The sequence below is a fragment of the Sus scrofa genome, chromosome 13 (genome assembly GCF_000003025.6).
Source record: "Sus scrofa isolate TJ Tabasco breed Duroc chromosome 13, Sscrofa11.1, whole genome shotgun sequence".
Taxonomy (NCBI): Eukaryota; Metazoa; Chordata; class Mammalia; order Artiodactyla; family Suidae; genus Sus; species Sus scrofa.
The window spans coordinates 120,802,283-120,816,543 of record NC_010455.5 but is presented as its reverse complement, the minus strand read 5'-3'; the positions used below and the strand labels follow the sequence as shown (position 1 = coordinate 120,816,543).

Sequence of the window (14,261 nt, the reverse complement as noted above, 5' to 3'; positions counted from 1 at the left end):
ATAATGAAGCCTGTAAGATGGTCATAATCAAACAACCAATAATCTAGAAGCATTGAATAATTTAAAATTGTATCATTATATCTTTGCTGGTGAATTAGAAGTACACAAAACTTAGGATATTATATTTGATTATTTGTTTCTACTAGGTGCAAACTTTTATTATGATGTTAATATCTGAAAGCTGCTATCTAAACCTGAAAGCTAGAGTTCCTGTTGTGGTGAAGGGGAAACGAATCTGACTAGGATCCATGAGGTTGTGGGTTTGATCCCTGGCCTCGCTCAGTGGGTTAAGGATCCGGCATTGCTATGAGCTGTGGTGTAGGTCCCAGCTGAAGCTTGGATCTGATGTTGCTGTGGCTGTGGTGTAGGCCAGCAGCTGTAGCTCTAATTTAACCCCTAGCCTAGGAACTTCCCTATGCTATGGGTGTGGCCCTAAAAAAAAAAAAAAAAAAAATCAAAAACAAAAAACCAAAACCAAACTAAATCTGAAAGCTTATAAAAGTTCTTTTTCCGAGTGTTCTCTGGTGGTCTAGCGGTTGGGACTCAGTGCTTTTACTACTGTGGCTTGGGTTCAATCCCTGGCCTAGGAACTGAGATCCCACATCAAGCTGCTGCATGTTGTGGCCGAGAAGAAAAAAGTTTTGTTTGTTTTTTTTTTTTCAATACATTTTCCTCAGAAAATAGCAAAATAAATGTTCTATAACAGGAGTTGGACAAGGTAGGTTTTAAAGTACTATATGACACTATTTAGCAGATTTCTAAATATTGACATTCCTTGATTTACAAATGACCTACACCTATAAACACCTGTTTCTTTTAAGTAAAAGGGACCACTAGTGTTATTAACATATGAAATTCATTCATTCATTCTATAATAAACTTTTATTGAGTGTAAACTTACAGACCAGCATTGTTCAGGATAGTAAAAGGACAGAAAAGTACAACAATGTCTTTTCTTGTCAATGACTTTATAGTGTGGTAAATGAACTAGACCATAAACAAAGAATGGGTGAAAAGAAATATAAGCAAGCAAAGGAGTCAGGTGAACTAAGTATGGAGCACACATTTACAGAAATGAGAGATCATGAGGTCCTAAGACTGACAGAGAGCTGCTTAATAATATTCCTCTTCACATGGATTGTAGCACTTTGTTTTTTTTAAGATACTCTGACACTCTTTTATTAAGGACAGAATTCACATGCCATAGTTCACCTTAAAGACTACAATTCAGTGGTCTTTAGTGTACTCATTATTACTACTTCTAGATCACTTCACCACCTCTAAAAGGAATTCCATATCCATTAGCAAACACTTTCCTTTCTTTTCTCCCTTCCTCCAGCTCCTGGCAACCACTAATCTGCCTTCTGGCTCTGTGAATTTGCTTGTTCTGGATAATTCATATAAATGAATATGGGGCCCTTTGTGACTAGCTCCTTATACTGAGCAAACTTTTCAAAGTTTATCCATGATGGTGCATATATCAATATTTCATTCCTTTTAATGGCCAAATAACATTCCATTATATGGATATGACACATTGTTTAATCCATTCATCAGTTGGTGGACATTTGGGTGTTTCCATTTTTTTGGCTATTAGGAATAATGCTGCTAAGAATATTTCTGCACAAGTTTTTGTGTGGACTTATGTTTTCAACAATCTTATTTCACCTAGGAGTGAAATTACTGGGTCATACAGTAATTCTATATTACCCTATGCTCTATGAGGATCTGTTAAATTATTTTCTAAAGTAGCTGTATCATTTATATTCCCATCAGTAATGTATGAGGGGATCCAGTTTGTACACATCCATGGAATTTTTGTACACCTCCCTTTTTAATACAGCAATTTGAGTGGTGTTTGCAGCCATAAGTACTCTATATAAATACATGACAGATTCAAATAGAAGACATATTTCAGCAGGTTAAAAGTAATTTTTTAATAAAAGAATGAGGAGCTAACATGTAATGTAACTGAAACTGCAGAATTTCTATAATACTTGATAAAATACTAATGTAAAAATGAAACCTCAAATCTTTCATATATATGAAAGCATTTTTTTTCATTTTAGCATTTTTGAAATAAGAGAAATCTGCACTTACCAAAGCAAATTCATCTACATGAATTCTGGTTTTTTCTATTTCTCCACCTATACATTGAGGGAGAATTGATGATTCAGCTCCTTTAGCAAATAATAGTTTCTCACCTAAAAAGAAAAATGAATTATCAAGCTCTTAATATTAAAAAATAAAAATTCATGGAGTTCCCATCATGGCTCAGTGGTTAACGAATCCGACTAGGAACCATGAGGTTGCAGGTTCGATCCCTGGCCTTGCTCAGTGGGTTAAGGATCTGGTGCTGCCGTGAGCCGTGGTGCAGGTCACAGATGTGGCTCAGATCCTGTGTTGCCATGGCTCTGTCATAGGTTGGCAGCTACAGCTCCAATTAGACCCTTAGCCTGAGAACCTCCATATGACGCAGGAGCAGCCCTAGAAAGGGCAAAAAGCCAAAAAAAAAAAAAAAAGGAAAGGAAAGTTTAGATTGGTTACCTGAAGGTGCCTGAACAATTACACTCATTCTTCTGCGATCTGAATCAAATTCCAGAATATGAAGCAGTTTGTACCTAAGGGAACAAAAAAGATAAGAAAGATAAAATCTTTACTTCTTAAAATAATACTAAGGGAATATTTAGAAAGAATCTCTAAAAGGATAAAAATGGTTAATTCAGGACAATTAATTAATCTCAACCACATTTTTCAAGATGATAGATATATAACACAACAAAACAAGATAGAAAAAGAAGGAACTGACATTTATTAAGTACTTGTCAAATGCTATGTACTTTAAATACCTTATTTATTTTTTTAAATTTATTTTTTGTCTTTTTAGGGTCACACCCACAGCATACGGAGTTCCCAGGCTAGGGGTTGAATCAGAGATGTAGCTGCAGGCCTACACCACAGCAATGCTGGATCCAAGTCGAATCTATGACCTACACCACAGCCCACTGAGAAAGGCCAAGGATCGAACTAACGTCTTCATGGATACTAGCTCAGCTGGTTACTGCTGAACCACCAGGGGAACTCCCCTTATGTTATTTACTACCCATGAGAACCCAAGGAGGTAAGTCTTTACAAATGAAGACTATTAAATTCAGAAGAATATACTAATTTGCCTCAAGTCAAGTAAGATTTTGAGTGGCAGAACAAGGATTGGAATCCAGATCTGCCCAGCTTCATGTTTTTCTCACTAAAAAAGGTGACTAATTCTCAACCTTTTTTTCTGCCCAAACATACATGAGAAATACAGACACTCGCATTAATAACAGAGGCTCATTACAGTAGTGATTCTGAACCTAAGACAGGTATGTGTATGCAGGTGGGGGGAACAAAGGCCTCCTAGGGAGCTGTAAAAGAATTTGTGTAGATGGGTCAGGTGTGGCTTGAAAAATCTTCTGGATGAATTTACACAATGATGTAATATGGAATGTTTTACACATCTCAAAGAAAAACACTGAGTAGAAATATGGTTTTTAAGTTGATAAAATGAGCTAGGCTCCCAGATGAAAGTAGCCAAAGTGGGCACTATTTGGTTCAGAAAAGCATTAGTCTGGAAAAGCACAGGTATAGTTGAGATAGGATTGGAATTGCTAAAACCACAAAAGGTATGATTATAATAAGAATGGACTAATTTTTCAAACAGTAGAAATACTAGAAATAAGATAGCAGTTGCTTGATGTTTGAAAGACAAAAATCATAGGAAAGATAAAGAATTTTTCTTTAGTGAATATAAACTTATGATACTCATTACCCCGAGTATATAAAAATAAACACATAAGTAAATTCAAGAACCATTAAGCTAAAATACAGATGAAAGATTCAGAGCATAATATTTTTATTTTTTGGCCACACACATGGCATGTGGAAGTTCCCAGGCCAGAGACTGAACCTGTGCCACAGCAGCAACCCGAGCCACAGCAGTGAGAATGCTGGACCCTTAGCCTACTGAGCCACCAGGAAACATATTGCTATTACTGTGGAATATGGGTCAGTAAATGTTTTTCTCTAAGGTGCCAGACAGTAAATACTTCAGGCTTTGAAGGGCATATATGGTCTTGGCATTTTTTTTATTTGTTTTTGCAAACACTTTAAATATGTAACTTACTTTGCAGGCTGTACAAAAACAGGCTATAGGCCAGATTTGGCTTCTGGGTCATTGTTTACCAACTTGTTCTACAGTAAAAACTTAATATACAGAAAAGTACAATACAGAAAAAAATTACCTTTCCAGTTTTCCAAGTGTTTTAACTTCCATAGTTTCTTCAGAGTTGCCAATAAATACAATGCCAAATCTAGGGATTAAAGAAAAAGAAATATAAGATTTAAAGGATGATATTTCATATTTTACGATCTAACTAATAAAAATGTTTAAATAAAAGTTTAAGATGTATTTTAAAGTTTTTTTTTTTTTTTGAGTATAGTATTCTTTTTTTTGGCTGCACCTGCAGCATGTGGAAGTTCCTGGGCCAGGGATTGAACCTGAGCCTGAACCACAGTAGTGGCAATGCTGGATCCTTAACCCTTTGTGGCACACACAAGGGAATTTCCTAGTACAGCATTATTTTTAAGAACTTGAAGGATCAGAGTACATCTAAAACAATATATACACAATAATTTCTCACAAATCATATTCATATTTCATAGTAACCAGACTTTCAGAGAGCTCTTCAAAATATGATTTAATGTAAGCTTAACAAAATTAATGACACATCTCAAATTCCCATTTAAAATAATTCCCACATAAAATAATGTATTTATGAATTTTGTCTTAGAATTTATAATTATTTTCTAGTATTTTCACATTTACTTAAAAGGTATTTTTCTGACAATTTGAAAATCAGACTTGAACTACCTTGCAGCAGCTTCCACTAGAGCCTTTTCATCTGGTGAAGATGCATAGTACTCCAACTGGGAGGAAGCAAAGTTGGATTGCCAGGGACCATCACCAATGCCGTCAGTCTGAACACTGCTAATCTGCACAGTGTGACAGAGACTCACTGCTTTAAAGAAGAGATCATGCTCTTTAATCTGTAGAAACATAATTAACATCCATAATAAAAATGCCAATACCAAGTAACACTTAGGAAACTAGACACAAAATTCTAAAAATTGCCAATAATAATAATTTGACAAACTAAGATATAAAACAAGAGTGCTATATATATATATATATATATTTTTTTTTTTTTTTTTTTTACGGCTGCACCCATAGCATATGGAAGTTGCCAGGCTAGGGATTGAATTGGAGCTACAGCTGCTGGCCTGCACCACAGCCTCAGCAATGTGGGATCTGAGCCTCGTCCACAACCTACACCACGGCTCACAGCAACGCTGGTTCCCTGACCCACTGAGCAAGCCAGGGATCAAACCCACATCCTCATGGATACTAGTCAGATTCGTTCTGCTGTGTCACAACGGGAACTCCTGAGTGTTAATAATTTTGAATTGCATATATAATACCTGGTTGCCTCTAATTCCAAAGAGTAAAATATCACATTTGCTTTATGACCCTTTAACATATGAATATCTTTTTAGGAGGTATAACCAAACTGCAGTTAAGGGTGAAAACTCTTTTGTGGAAGAATTGAGATATCAAAAGGTACTGAATAAATTTAAGCTCTATTCCTTAGCAAACCCTTCTTTACTTCAAGACAGAAAGAGCGTTCCTTAACGTAGTCCCATTTAAACACCCAGAGAACTGGAGTTCCCATCGTGGCTCAGCAAAAACAAATCTGACTAGTGTCCATGAAGACGAAGGTTCCATCCCTGGACTCGCTCAGTGGGTTAATGATCTCGTGTTGCCGTGAGCTGTGGTGCAGGCTGCAGACGCGGTTCGGATCCCATGTTGCTGTGGCTATGGTGTAGGCAGGCAACTAGAGTTCTAATTCAACACCTGGCCTGGGAACCTCCATGTGCCATGGGTGTGGCCATTAAAAAAAAGACAATAAATAAATGAATAAATAAATAACCAGATAACTAAAGTAGATATATATTAAGTGACAAGTTAAGCTGGCTTATGACCATATATATATCTCAGTACTGAATTAAAGGATAAACATTTCAAGTGGACATTCCTGTTCCACTAACACTTAAACATTTTCTCCTACAACTCACCAACTACCAAAGAGTTACTATTTTAAATGAAACTCTTATTTATTAATTTAAAAATTGCTTACCAGTTCAGTGTCATTTTCAGGACTGGTTCTAAAAGAGGAACTGGTTGCAAGATGGGATATACTACTAAAATAAGATGAGTTTCCTTCTAAAGAGTCTGGTGTTGGTCCTTCGGATACAAGTCTACCATTCATTTCTTGGTATTTTACACCATTAATTGAACATTCACGAAACTGCATCTCATTTTCTGTCAGTGTACCAGTTTTATCTGTAAACACATATTCCACCTAGAGAAAACAAAAATAAACAAAAAAACAAATCTCTGAGTTCAGGGTCTTATGTTAAACAAAAATCTTTGTCTCCTGAAGTTATTTACCTATTAATACTGATATAATGATATTGAGAGTCTTAAAATCCAAGCACAAGCAAATAAAGACGCCAACAAAAGAGATTAACACAAAACATTTAAAATCTACATATACTTTGAAGTTTGTGGCATCTTTAGGTTCATGTTCATCTATAGTATTGACTGATATGTGGCATTAGTACTTCTTTTCTATCTTCTGGATAAAGTATTTTTACATAGTAGGAATCAAGAATAAACTTTGAGGAGTTCCTGTTGTGACTCAGTGGAAACGAATCTAATATCCATTAGGACAGAGGTTCGACCCCTGGCCTCACTCAGTGGGTTAAGGATCCAGTTGTTGCAAGGAGCTGTGGTGGAGGTTGCAGCCTCAGCTCAGATCCCACATTGCTGTGGCTCTGGTGAAGGCCAGCAGCTACAGTTTTGATTAGACCCCTAGCCCCATATGCTGCGGCAGCAGCAGCCCCAAGAAATGGCAAAAAGACCAAAAAGACCAAAAAAAAAAAAAAAAAAAAAAAAAAATATATATATATATATATATATAAATGTTAATAGGAATAAAAGAAATCAAGATAGGTAGAAAAACAAAGTTCACCAATTATCCCAGAAAGCAGATTATATAAACAAACAAGGACATGAAAACTGAAAGTCAAAAAAAAAGTAAAGAATCAGATAAATGGTCTGACAACCAAATTAATACATTTCAAAAAGAAAATCCCACAAACATAAAAAGACATGTTAGCAAAGAAATTATGTAAGAAAAATCCCTAGATTTGAAGGACTAATTTCTAGACTAAAATGGCTCACAGAGTTCACTGCCCAAAGAAGACGACTCACACCAAGATACATCATCACAAAATTTTAGAATCACTGCATAAAGATAAGATGCTAAATACTTAACACTTCCAGAGATAAAACAATAGTTCACACATAAAGAACTGGAAATCAGGAGTTCCCACTGTGGCACAGTGGAAACAAATCCAACTAGCATCCAAGAGGAAGTGGGTTCAATCCCAGGCCTCGCTCAGTAGGCCAGAAATCCAGGATTGCCGGGAGCTGTGGTGTAGGTCACAGAGGTGTCTTGGATCCTGCAGTTCTGTGGCTGTGGGGTAGGCTGGAAGCTATAGCTCCAATTGACCCTTAGCCTGGGGACTTCAATATGCAACAGATGTGGCCCTAAAAAGAAAAAAAAAAAAAGAACTAGAAATCAGAATGACACTGGATTTCCTAACAGAAATATCAGAAGGTAGAGAAAAAGAAAACGGATAAATGCTTTTCAAATTCTGAGGAAAAATAATTTCCAACCTGAGATGTGTTATCCAGTTAAATTATTAATTAAATGTAAAAAGGAAACAAAGATATTTTCAGATATGGAAAGTGTCAAAATATTTCTCTCTTATGCATCCTTTTTCAGGAAGTTATAAGATGTGTTCCACCAAACTATGAGAATAAGCCATAGGTGGGAGGACCTGGGATCCAGAAGACAGGAAATCCAAAAGAGGGGGAGGCAAAGGAATTTCCAGGTGATGGAAAAGGAAGTCTAAAGCGACAGTTGAGAAGTAGGCCCAGAAGTCCAAATTGAAGCAGAAAGCTTACAGGCTTCAAAAGAGAAAGTGAGCAAGAGCACAAGAAAGAGAAAGGAAATCCTAGATTATCTGGTGTGTTTGAATATGCAGACAGCTGTTTACTATTCAGAGATTTGTGTGTGGTATACAAAAATTAAGCAAATGAAAAAAACAGAGCAATTAACTCTAGCAAAAACAAAATATATAAGAAAACATAATTACAATATTATAGGGCACATATAAAGAACCAGAAATTAGTAAACAATACCAAAACAGTCATAATAATGTCAGTAAATAAATAATTATTAAATTCCAAAGTGTGACTTTACATTATTGAGGGGCCATGAGGAGGCAAAGTGGTATGTGTGGGAGAGCAGCAGTGGAAAAGTTCTACCTTTATATTCCATAGTAAATAATATCTTACATTTAAAAATCAGGAAAGAATACTGTACAGAAATACAGTAAAATGATAAAATAAATGGCTTAAGATTTTAAAATGGGAAACAACAGATTAGGTATAGAGCAAAAAAAATAGGTCTGTTTTCTGGAATATACCTTGCAATATTTTATTAGTCTTTGTACACGTATTGTTTTGATAAAAATAACAAATTAGAAAAAAAAAGGATCATTTTTACCTGTCCAAGTTCTTCATTCAAATCAGAAGTATTGACATGAGCTTTCTGATCTGATTCTTCATGATAGAGATCAAGATCCCAGCCAATAAAAAATGATCCAAGAAATTTCTGCATTTCGACTGTCACATATAATGAAATTGGAATGATGAAATTGTAGAGTACCAAAAAAGCAAGGAAGTCTGAAATAAATTTCAGAATCTAGGGGGAAAAATGTTTGATAAGAAAATATATGAGAATTTCTCCACTATTACTAAAGTAAATTATCACTTTCATATTTAAACAGACCATCAATTATATTCTGAAATAGAATAGTCTCATGAATTGAAATCCATTAACTGAACAGTCTTTTTAATATATTCCTTTTGGTTATTTTATTTTTTGCTTTTTAGGTCCACACTCCTGGCATATGGAAGTTCCCAGGCTAGGGGTCAAACTGGAGCTGTAGCCACCAGCCTACTATCACAGCCACAGCAACACAGGATCCTTAACTCACTGAGCGAAGTCAGCAACTGAACCGCGTCCTCATGGGTACTAGCTGGGTTCGTTACCACTGAGCCACAATGGGAACTCCTTTATTACATTTCTTTTGGTTGTTCTACTTGGTTATTTCTTTTACAAAGTAAAAGACAAAAAAATTAAATTAAAATCACTCAATTTGTTACTTTTTAGAAGCCACCAAAAATTTGGTGTTACTGAAACTACCTGTGGCAAAATTATAATTAGAACCTCTGGAGTATACTTCCTACCTCTACCCTTCAAATCACAGACAACTAAAAATTGAGTGTAATTTTTCCCCCCTCTTTTGGCTGCTCTCATAGCATATGGATGTTTCTGGGCCAGGGACTGAATCTGAGCCACATCTGCAACCTACACCACAAATGTAGCAATGTCAGATCCTTAACCCACTGTTCTTGGTTGGGGATTGAACCAGCAACATTACAGAGATAAGCTGGATTGTAAACCAGCCATGGTGGGACTCTAAAGCTGACTATAATTTAAAAATTTTTTGGGGGGAAGGAGGAAAAAATTAAACCTTATTTATTTTTAAAACCAAACCACTAGGAAAATATATCACAGTCTTGAAACAGCAAATAGATAGTAGGCGATATTATCATTTCAAGTAATAAGTTGGTAAAAGGACAACAAGGCCTTATCAAAACAATAACGTGTCAGAACTGGGGCAAGAACAAAGGCCCTGACAAAAGTGGTATTTGGTAATGACGGGCTGTCCCTCTTTTCCAAGGAGTAACAGATGGCCCCTAAGTTGCTTACTTTTCCTCCCTTGACCTTCATGTTGCCAAGGGATTGTCTCAATAGAGCCCTGTTAGTTCAGGTGGCAAAATAAGCAATACTGGGTTTAGATTTTCATTCTGTTCTATGAAAACCAGATTTTTCCAAATCTAGTACTTCATAACTCTTAATTAAGGAGACAAAAGTTTCTCTATCACTGTTCACTCCTAAGTCCTAGTATACAGCACAATCCAGATCCTCTTCAAGAGTGAGTGTCACCGTAAGATTGTTCTGTCCCTCTGGCTGCAGAGAGCCTCAGGGCCCATCGTGGCTACCGGTGAAAGGGAAGATTTGTTTCCCATACTAGTGTGACATCAGTTCTCACATTTTTGCAGGGTCTCCAGGCTGAAAGATGTAAATGTGTGAATATTTTAAGCAAGGCAAATCTAAATCTCGATGGCCAGAAATGAATACTCATAAGGAGGACCCTTTCAAAGCTCTTATCTAAACTACTGCTCCCAACTCCGTGTCTTAAGTTAACTTCATATCCTTGTATATAACAGAAAACCAAGCAAAACGAAACCCTGGAAGCCCCCTTTCACCTCCTAAATTGGTGACCTTGAGGATTTTGTTTTATTGTAGTTTGTGGAAAATGGCGTGGTATGTGTTGATCCTTCTGGTAAACAGGAGGTTGGCCGGCAACAAACAGGAACACCTCTCCTCACACTCCACTAGATCACAGGTGGGTTGGAGAAACCTGCCAGTATCTGTGTACTAAGAGAATCTGGTACCTCGGAAGGCTCTGGTTTGGTACAAGGGAGGCTCCCCACTGTCAGGATAAGAACTTGCCATATGAAACTGAGGCTCTCAAAAACTCTCCCATGCGATCCCCGACCCAAATTTTAGCACCAGTTTTTTTCTATTTCACTTTCTAGGTTTGAAACACAAAGGTACTCGTATCCAGAGGCAAGTGACAGAGGTCTTAAACTTGCTGCCATCCATAATTTCATTCATAAACTTCGCCTGAAAGACCCAAAACCCCCATTCCTGTTTTTAAATAGATTCCTGCCCTCAGCCCCAATGGCCAACAGCAGACTTCTATTTCCCCATGGACGGGAGCCGACTCCTTCATCTTCTTGGTCATGGTTGGGATGAGGTTCATGTGGTCATCCACACACTTGGTCACATAAGTGTCCAGCTGCCGCTTCACCTGGATCTCCTTACTCCCTGCATCTATTAAATCTTTGGCTTGTCGTTGCAGTGCAAAGTGCACTGGGCCAGGTGGTCCTGGACCTTCTCCAACTCGCTGATGACCAGGGCCTGGGCTTGAGCCAGAGGTGCATGGCAGTGCTCAATACACTGATGCACCTGCTGAGTGGATGCCTGGGTGTCCTCACAGCAGCCAGCGCTGCACCGGAACATGCGGCCCTGCATCTTCCGGATGCTCTCTCTCCCCAGATTCTTCACCATGGAGTTCATGGCCTCCTGCACCTAGAGCTGCTACAGCTCTGCCATGGCAACCCCCAGCTCTTCCCTGCCGCAATGGCACCCACAGGGACTCCGGCGCATGGGCCCACCCACTCAGCGCCACTTGATAACTTAAAAATTTTAAATAATTGCTAGGCTACAACTTCTAGAAACTAAAACTTTTAATTAGAGATTATACAAGGATAGCCTATTTCAATGGTACAGCAGTTCCACATTTTAACATGTGTTCTGTAAAAGAGAAAATACCTAATTATGAATGATACTGAAATTATGTTTCTGTGATTATCTGCTTTGTGGTCTCTTGAGATCCAAGCTTCTGTTCTGATTTTGTACTTTAACCTAAAGTGAAACCTGGACACTTTACCCAAGTTGCACGTTGACTTCTTTTAATAGTCCATATTTAAACAATTTAAAATTTTATATAACATATGTCACTTCATACCATCAGTACACTGAAGGTAAGGCTCCTTGAATTAGTCTGACAGAACTAAAAATAAATCAACTCACTCTTTATTTAGGCCACACTTGCAGCACAAGGAAGTTCCTGAGCCATGTATTGAATCCAAGCCATAGCTGCAAGCGATGCCGCAGCTGCAGCGATGCCGCAGCTGCAGCAATGCCAGATCCTTTAACCCACTGTGCCAAGGATCAAACCCAAGCCTCGACAGTGACTGGAGCTGTTGCAGTTGGATTCTTAACACACTGCACCACAGTGGGGATTCCTCAACTTACTCTTTAATTAAGGTATCACATACAGTAAATGGAATTTAAAAATTCAATCTGTACTACTAAAGTGGAATGCCAATACAGATGATTTAAATTTTTATAACCTCATTTAACTATTCAAGTCATGCCATAGGAAATTTAACTGTCAATGCCCTAAAATACAAAAAAAAAAATACCAGGACAAACATACTGACTAGTTTACCTGTAATGTCCTTTTGTCATCCTTCAATAGTAACAGTTTTAGAGATAACAGTGATCATGCCTATTAGAAGTCACTACCAAAGCATTAACTGTTCCAAAGAATAAAGTCTACAAAAGAGACAAGAACACTATAAAATACCTTACTACTATTTCTTTGATGTTCTGTTTTTTGATTATACCAAGGTTCATCCCATTTTTCTTCAGCTTGCCATGTATATTTCAAGATAGTACTGATGATGGCTTCAGAAATAAGGATTATTAGATATATTATCAAAAATGTATTCATTGATCTGAATGAGAAAAAGAGAATATAAAACGTTATCAATTATGTGTAACTATCCTCATTTGTTCAGAAATTAATGTTGGTATCAAATAAGGTATTAAATACATGAGATATTATCATAGCTATTTAAAGGACATAGTCTTTGTTTTTAAGAAACGACCATTTAATTGAATCTATTTACCACAACCATTGTTGAATCTATCATTCAACAAAAGAATGATAGAGATTACAAGCACATTTACTATAGTTTAGCTACTGTTTTGTAAATCAACTCTACTGCAATACAACTTTAAAAAAATGAAAAAAAAAAAGAAGTAAAAAAAAAAAAGAAAAAGCTACTGTTACAAATGCCTAGAGTAAATGACAATTTTGGCCAGTCATTTTTGCTGTAATTATTCTAAAATCTTCTACATTCTCAGGACCTAATCTTAAATGCAAATATTACCAATATTTGTATACCAGTAAGATTTCATAGGAAGTTGCTGTTGTGGCTCAGTAGGTTAAGAACCCGACTAGTAACTATGAGGATGCGGATTTGTTCCCTGGCCTTGCATAGTGGGTTAAGGATCTGGTGTGCCATGAGCTGTGGTAAAGGCTGCAGACATGGCTCAGATCCTGTGTTGCTGTGGCTGTGGCATAAGCTGGCATCTGTATGTAGCTCTGATTCTACCCTTAGCCTAGGAACGTCCATATGCCACAAATGTAGCCCTAAAAAGCAAAACAAAAAAAAGATTTTATAAAACTTCTGTCACATTCATTAACTTGTCTAATGTTTAATAGACATCTGTGAGGAAGAGATTACATCCTTTGAAAAGATGATGACCAAAGCTCAAAAATCACTCTGCAAATTTTCCAAATTCATACAAATCAGAAACTGACTTTAGAACCTCTCTTCTTGGAGTTCCCATCATGGCGCAGTGGTTAAAGAATCCGACTAGGAACCATGAGGTTGGGGGTTCGGTCCCTGCCCTTGCTCAGTGGGTTAACGATCCGGCGTTGCCATGAGCTGTAGTGTAGGTTGCAGACGAGGCTCGGATCCCGTGTTGCTGTGGCTCTGGCGTAGGCCGGTGGCTGCGGCTCCAATTCGACCCCTAGCCTGGGAACCTCCATATGCCGTGAGAACGGCCCAAGAAATAGCAAAAAGACAAAAAAAAAAAAAAAGAATCTCTCTTCTTTTGGGCAAGCTTTATATTGGATCTTTAAAGTCTTTCATCAGCATTTTGTAAGCTTCAGCATATAGATTCTATATGACTTTTGCAAGGTATACACCTAGGTACTTTCCCTTTTTTTAGGGGGGATTGCAAATGATATTATTTTAAATTTTAGTTTCTGTCAGTGGTGTTTCTTTTCCAATGTTAGTATTTAGTGTTGTGATGGTTAACTTTATGTGTCATCTTGATTAGGCTAAGGGATGTTCAGAGAGCTGGTAAAACATTGTTTCCGGCTATGTCTGTAAGGGTGTTTCTGGAAGAGATGTATTCTGATTCAGTAGATGTACCAGTAAAGACAGTTTGTAGAAGACATGATGCTATACATAGAAAATACTAAAGATATTACAAGAAAATTGTTAGAGCTCATCAATAAATTCAATAAAGTTG

The 14,261-nt window shown here is 37.2% G+C and overlaps 2 protein-coding genes across 22 annotated transcripts in view; both read right to left on the bottom strand.

Annotated features, from left to right (window-relative positions):
- ATP11B (ATPase phospholipid transporting 11B (putative)) overlaps positions 1 to 14,261 on the bottom strand; it is a 146,275-nt gene that overhangs the window by 57,364 nt on the left and 74,650 nt on the right. For 18 of the 21 annotated variants that reach the window (XR_002337765.1, XM_021069876.1, XM_021069867.1 and 15 more), the window contains 7 exons: positions 12,520 to 12,670; positions 8,736 to 8,933; positions 6,234 to 6,458; positions 4,910 to 5,085; positions 4,281 to 4,349; positions 2,548 to 2,621; positions 2,101 to 2,204 (listed from right to left, as the gene is read on the bottom strand). Coding sequence is in view for 20 of the 21 variants with exons in the window: in XM_021069876.1 (XP_020925535.1) it covers positions 2,101 to 2,204; positions 2,548 to 2,621; positions 4,281 to 4,349; positions 4,910 to 5,085; positions 6,234 to 6,458; positions 8,736 to 8,933; positions 12,520 to 12,670 (997 nt within the window). In the remaining variant the exon portion in view is untranslated. The remainder of the gene's footprint in view (positions 1 to 2,100; positions 2,205 to 2,547; positions 2,622 to 4,280; positions 4,350 to 4,909; positions 5,086 to 6,233; positions 6,459 to 8,735; positions 8,934 to 12,519; positions 12,671 to 14,261) is intronic. The other 3 variants (XM_021069870.1, XM_021069877.1, XM_021069882.1) reach the window with 1 other exon arrangement.
- On the bottom strand, positions 8,940 to 12,513 carry LOC100155468 (protein FAM136A). Its single transcript, XM_013990143.2, is given in 2 exon segments — positions 8,940 to 11,213; positions 11,216 to 12,513. Coding segments are annotated over 2 exon segments (471 nt in total). The 5' UTR covers positions 11,445 to 12,513; the 3' UTR covers positions 8,940 to 10,971.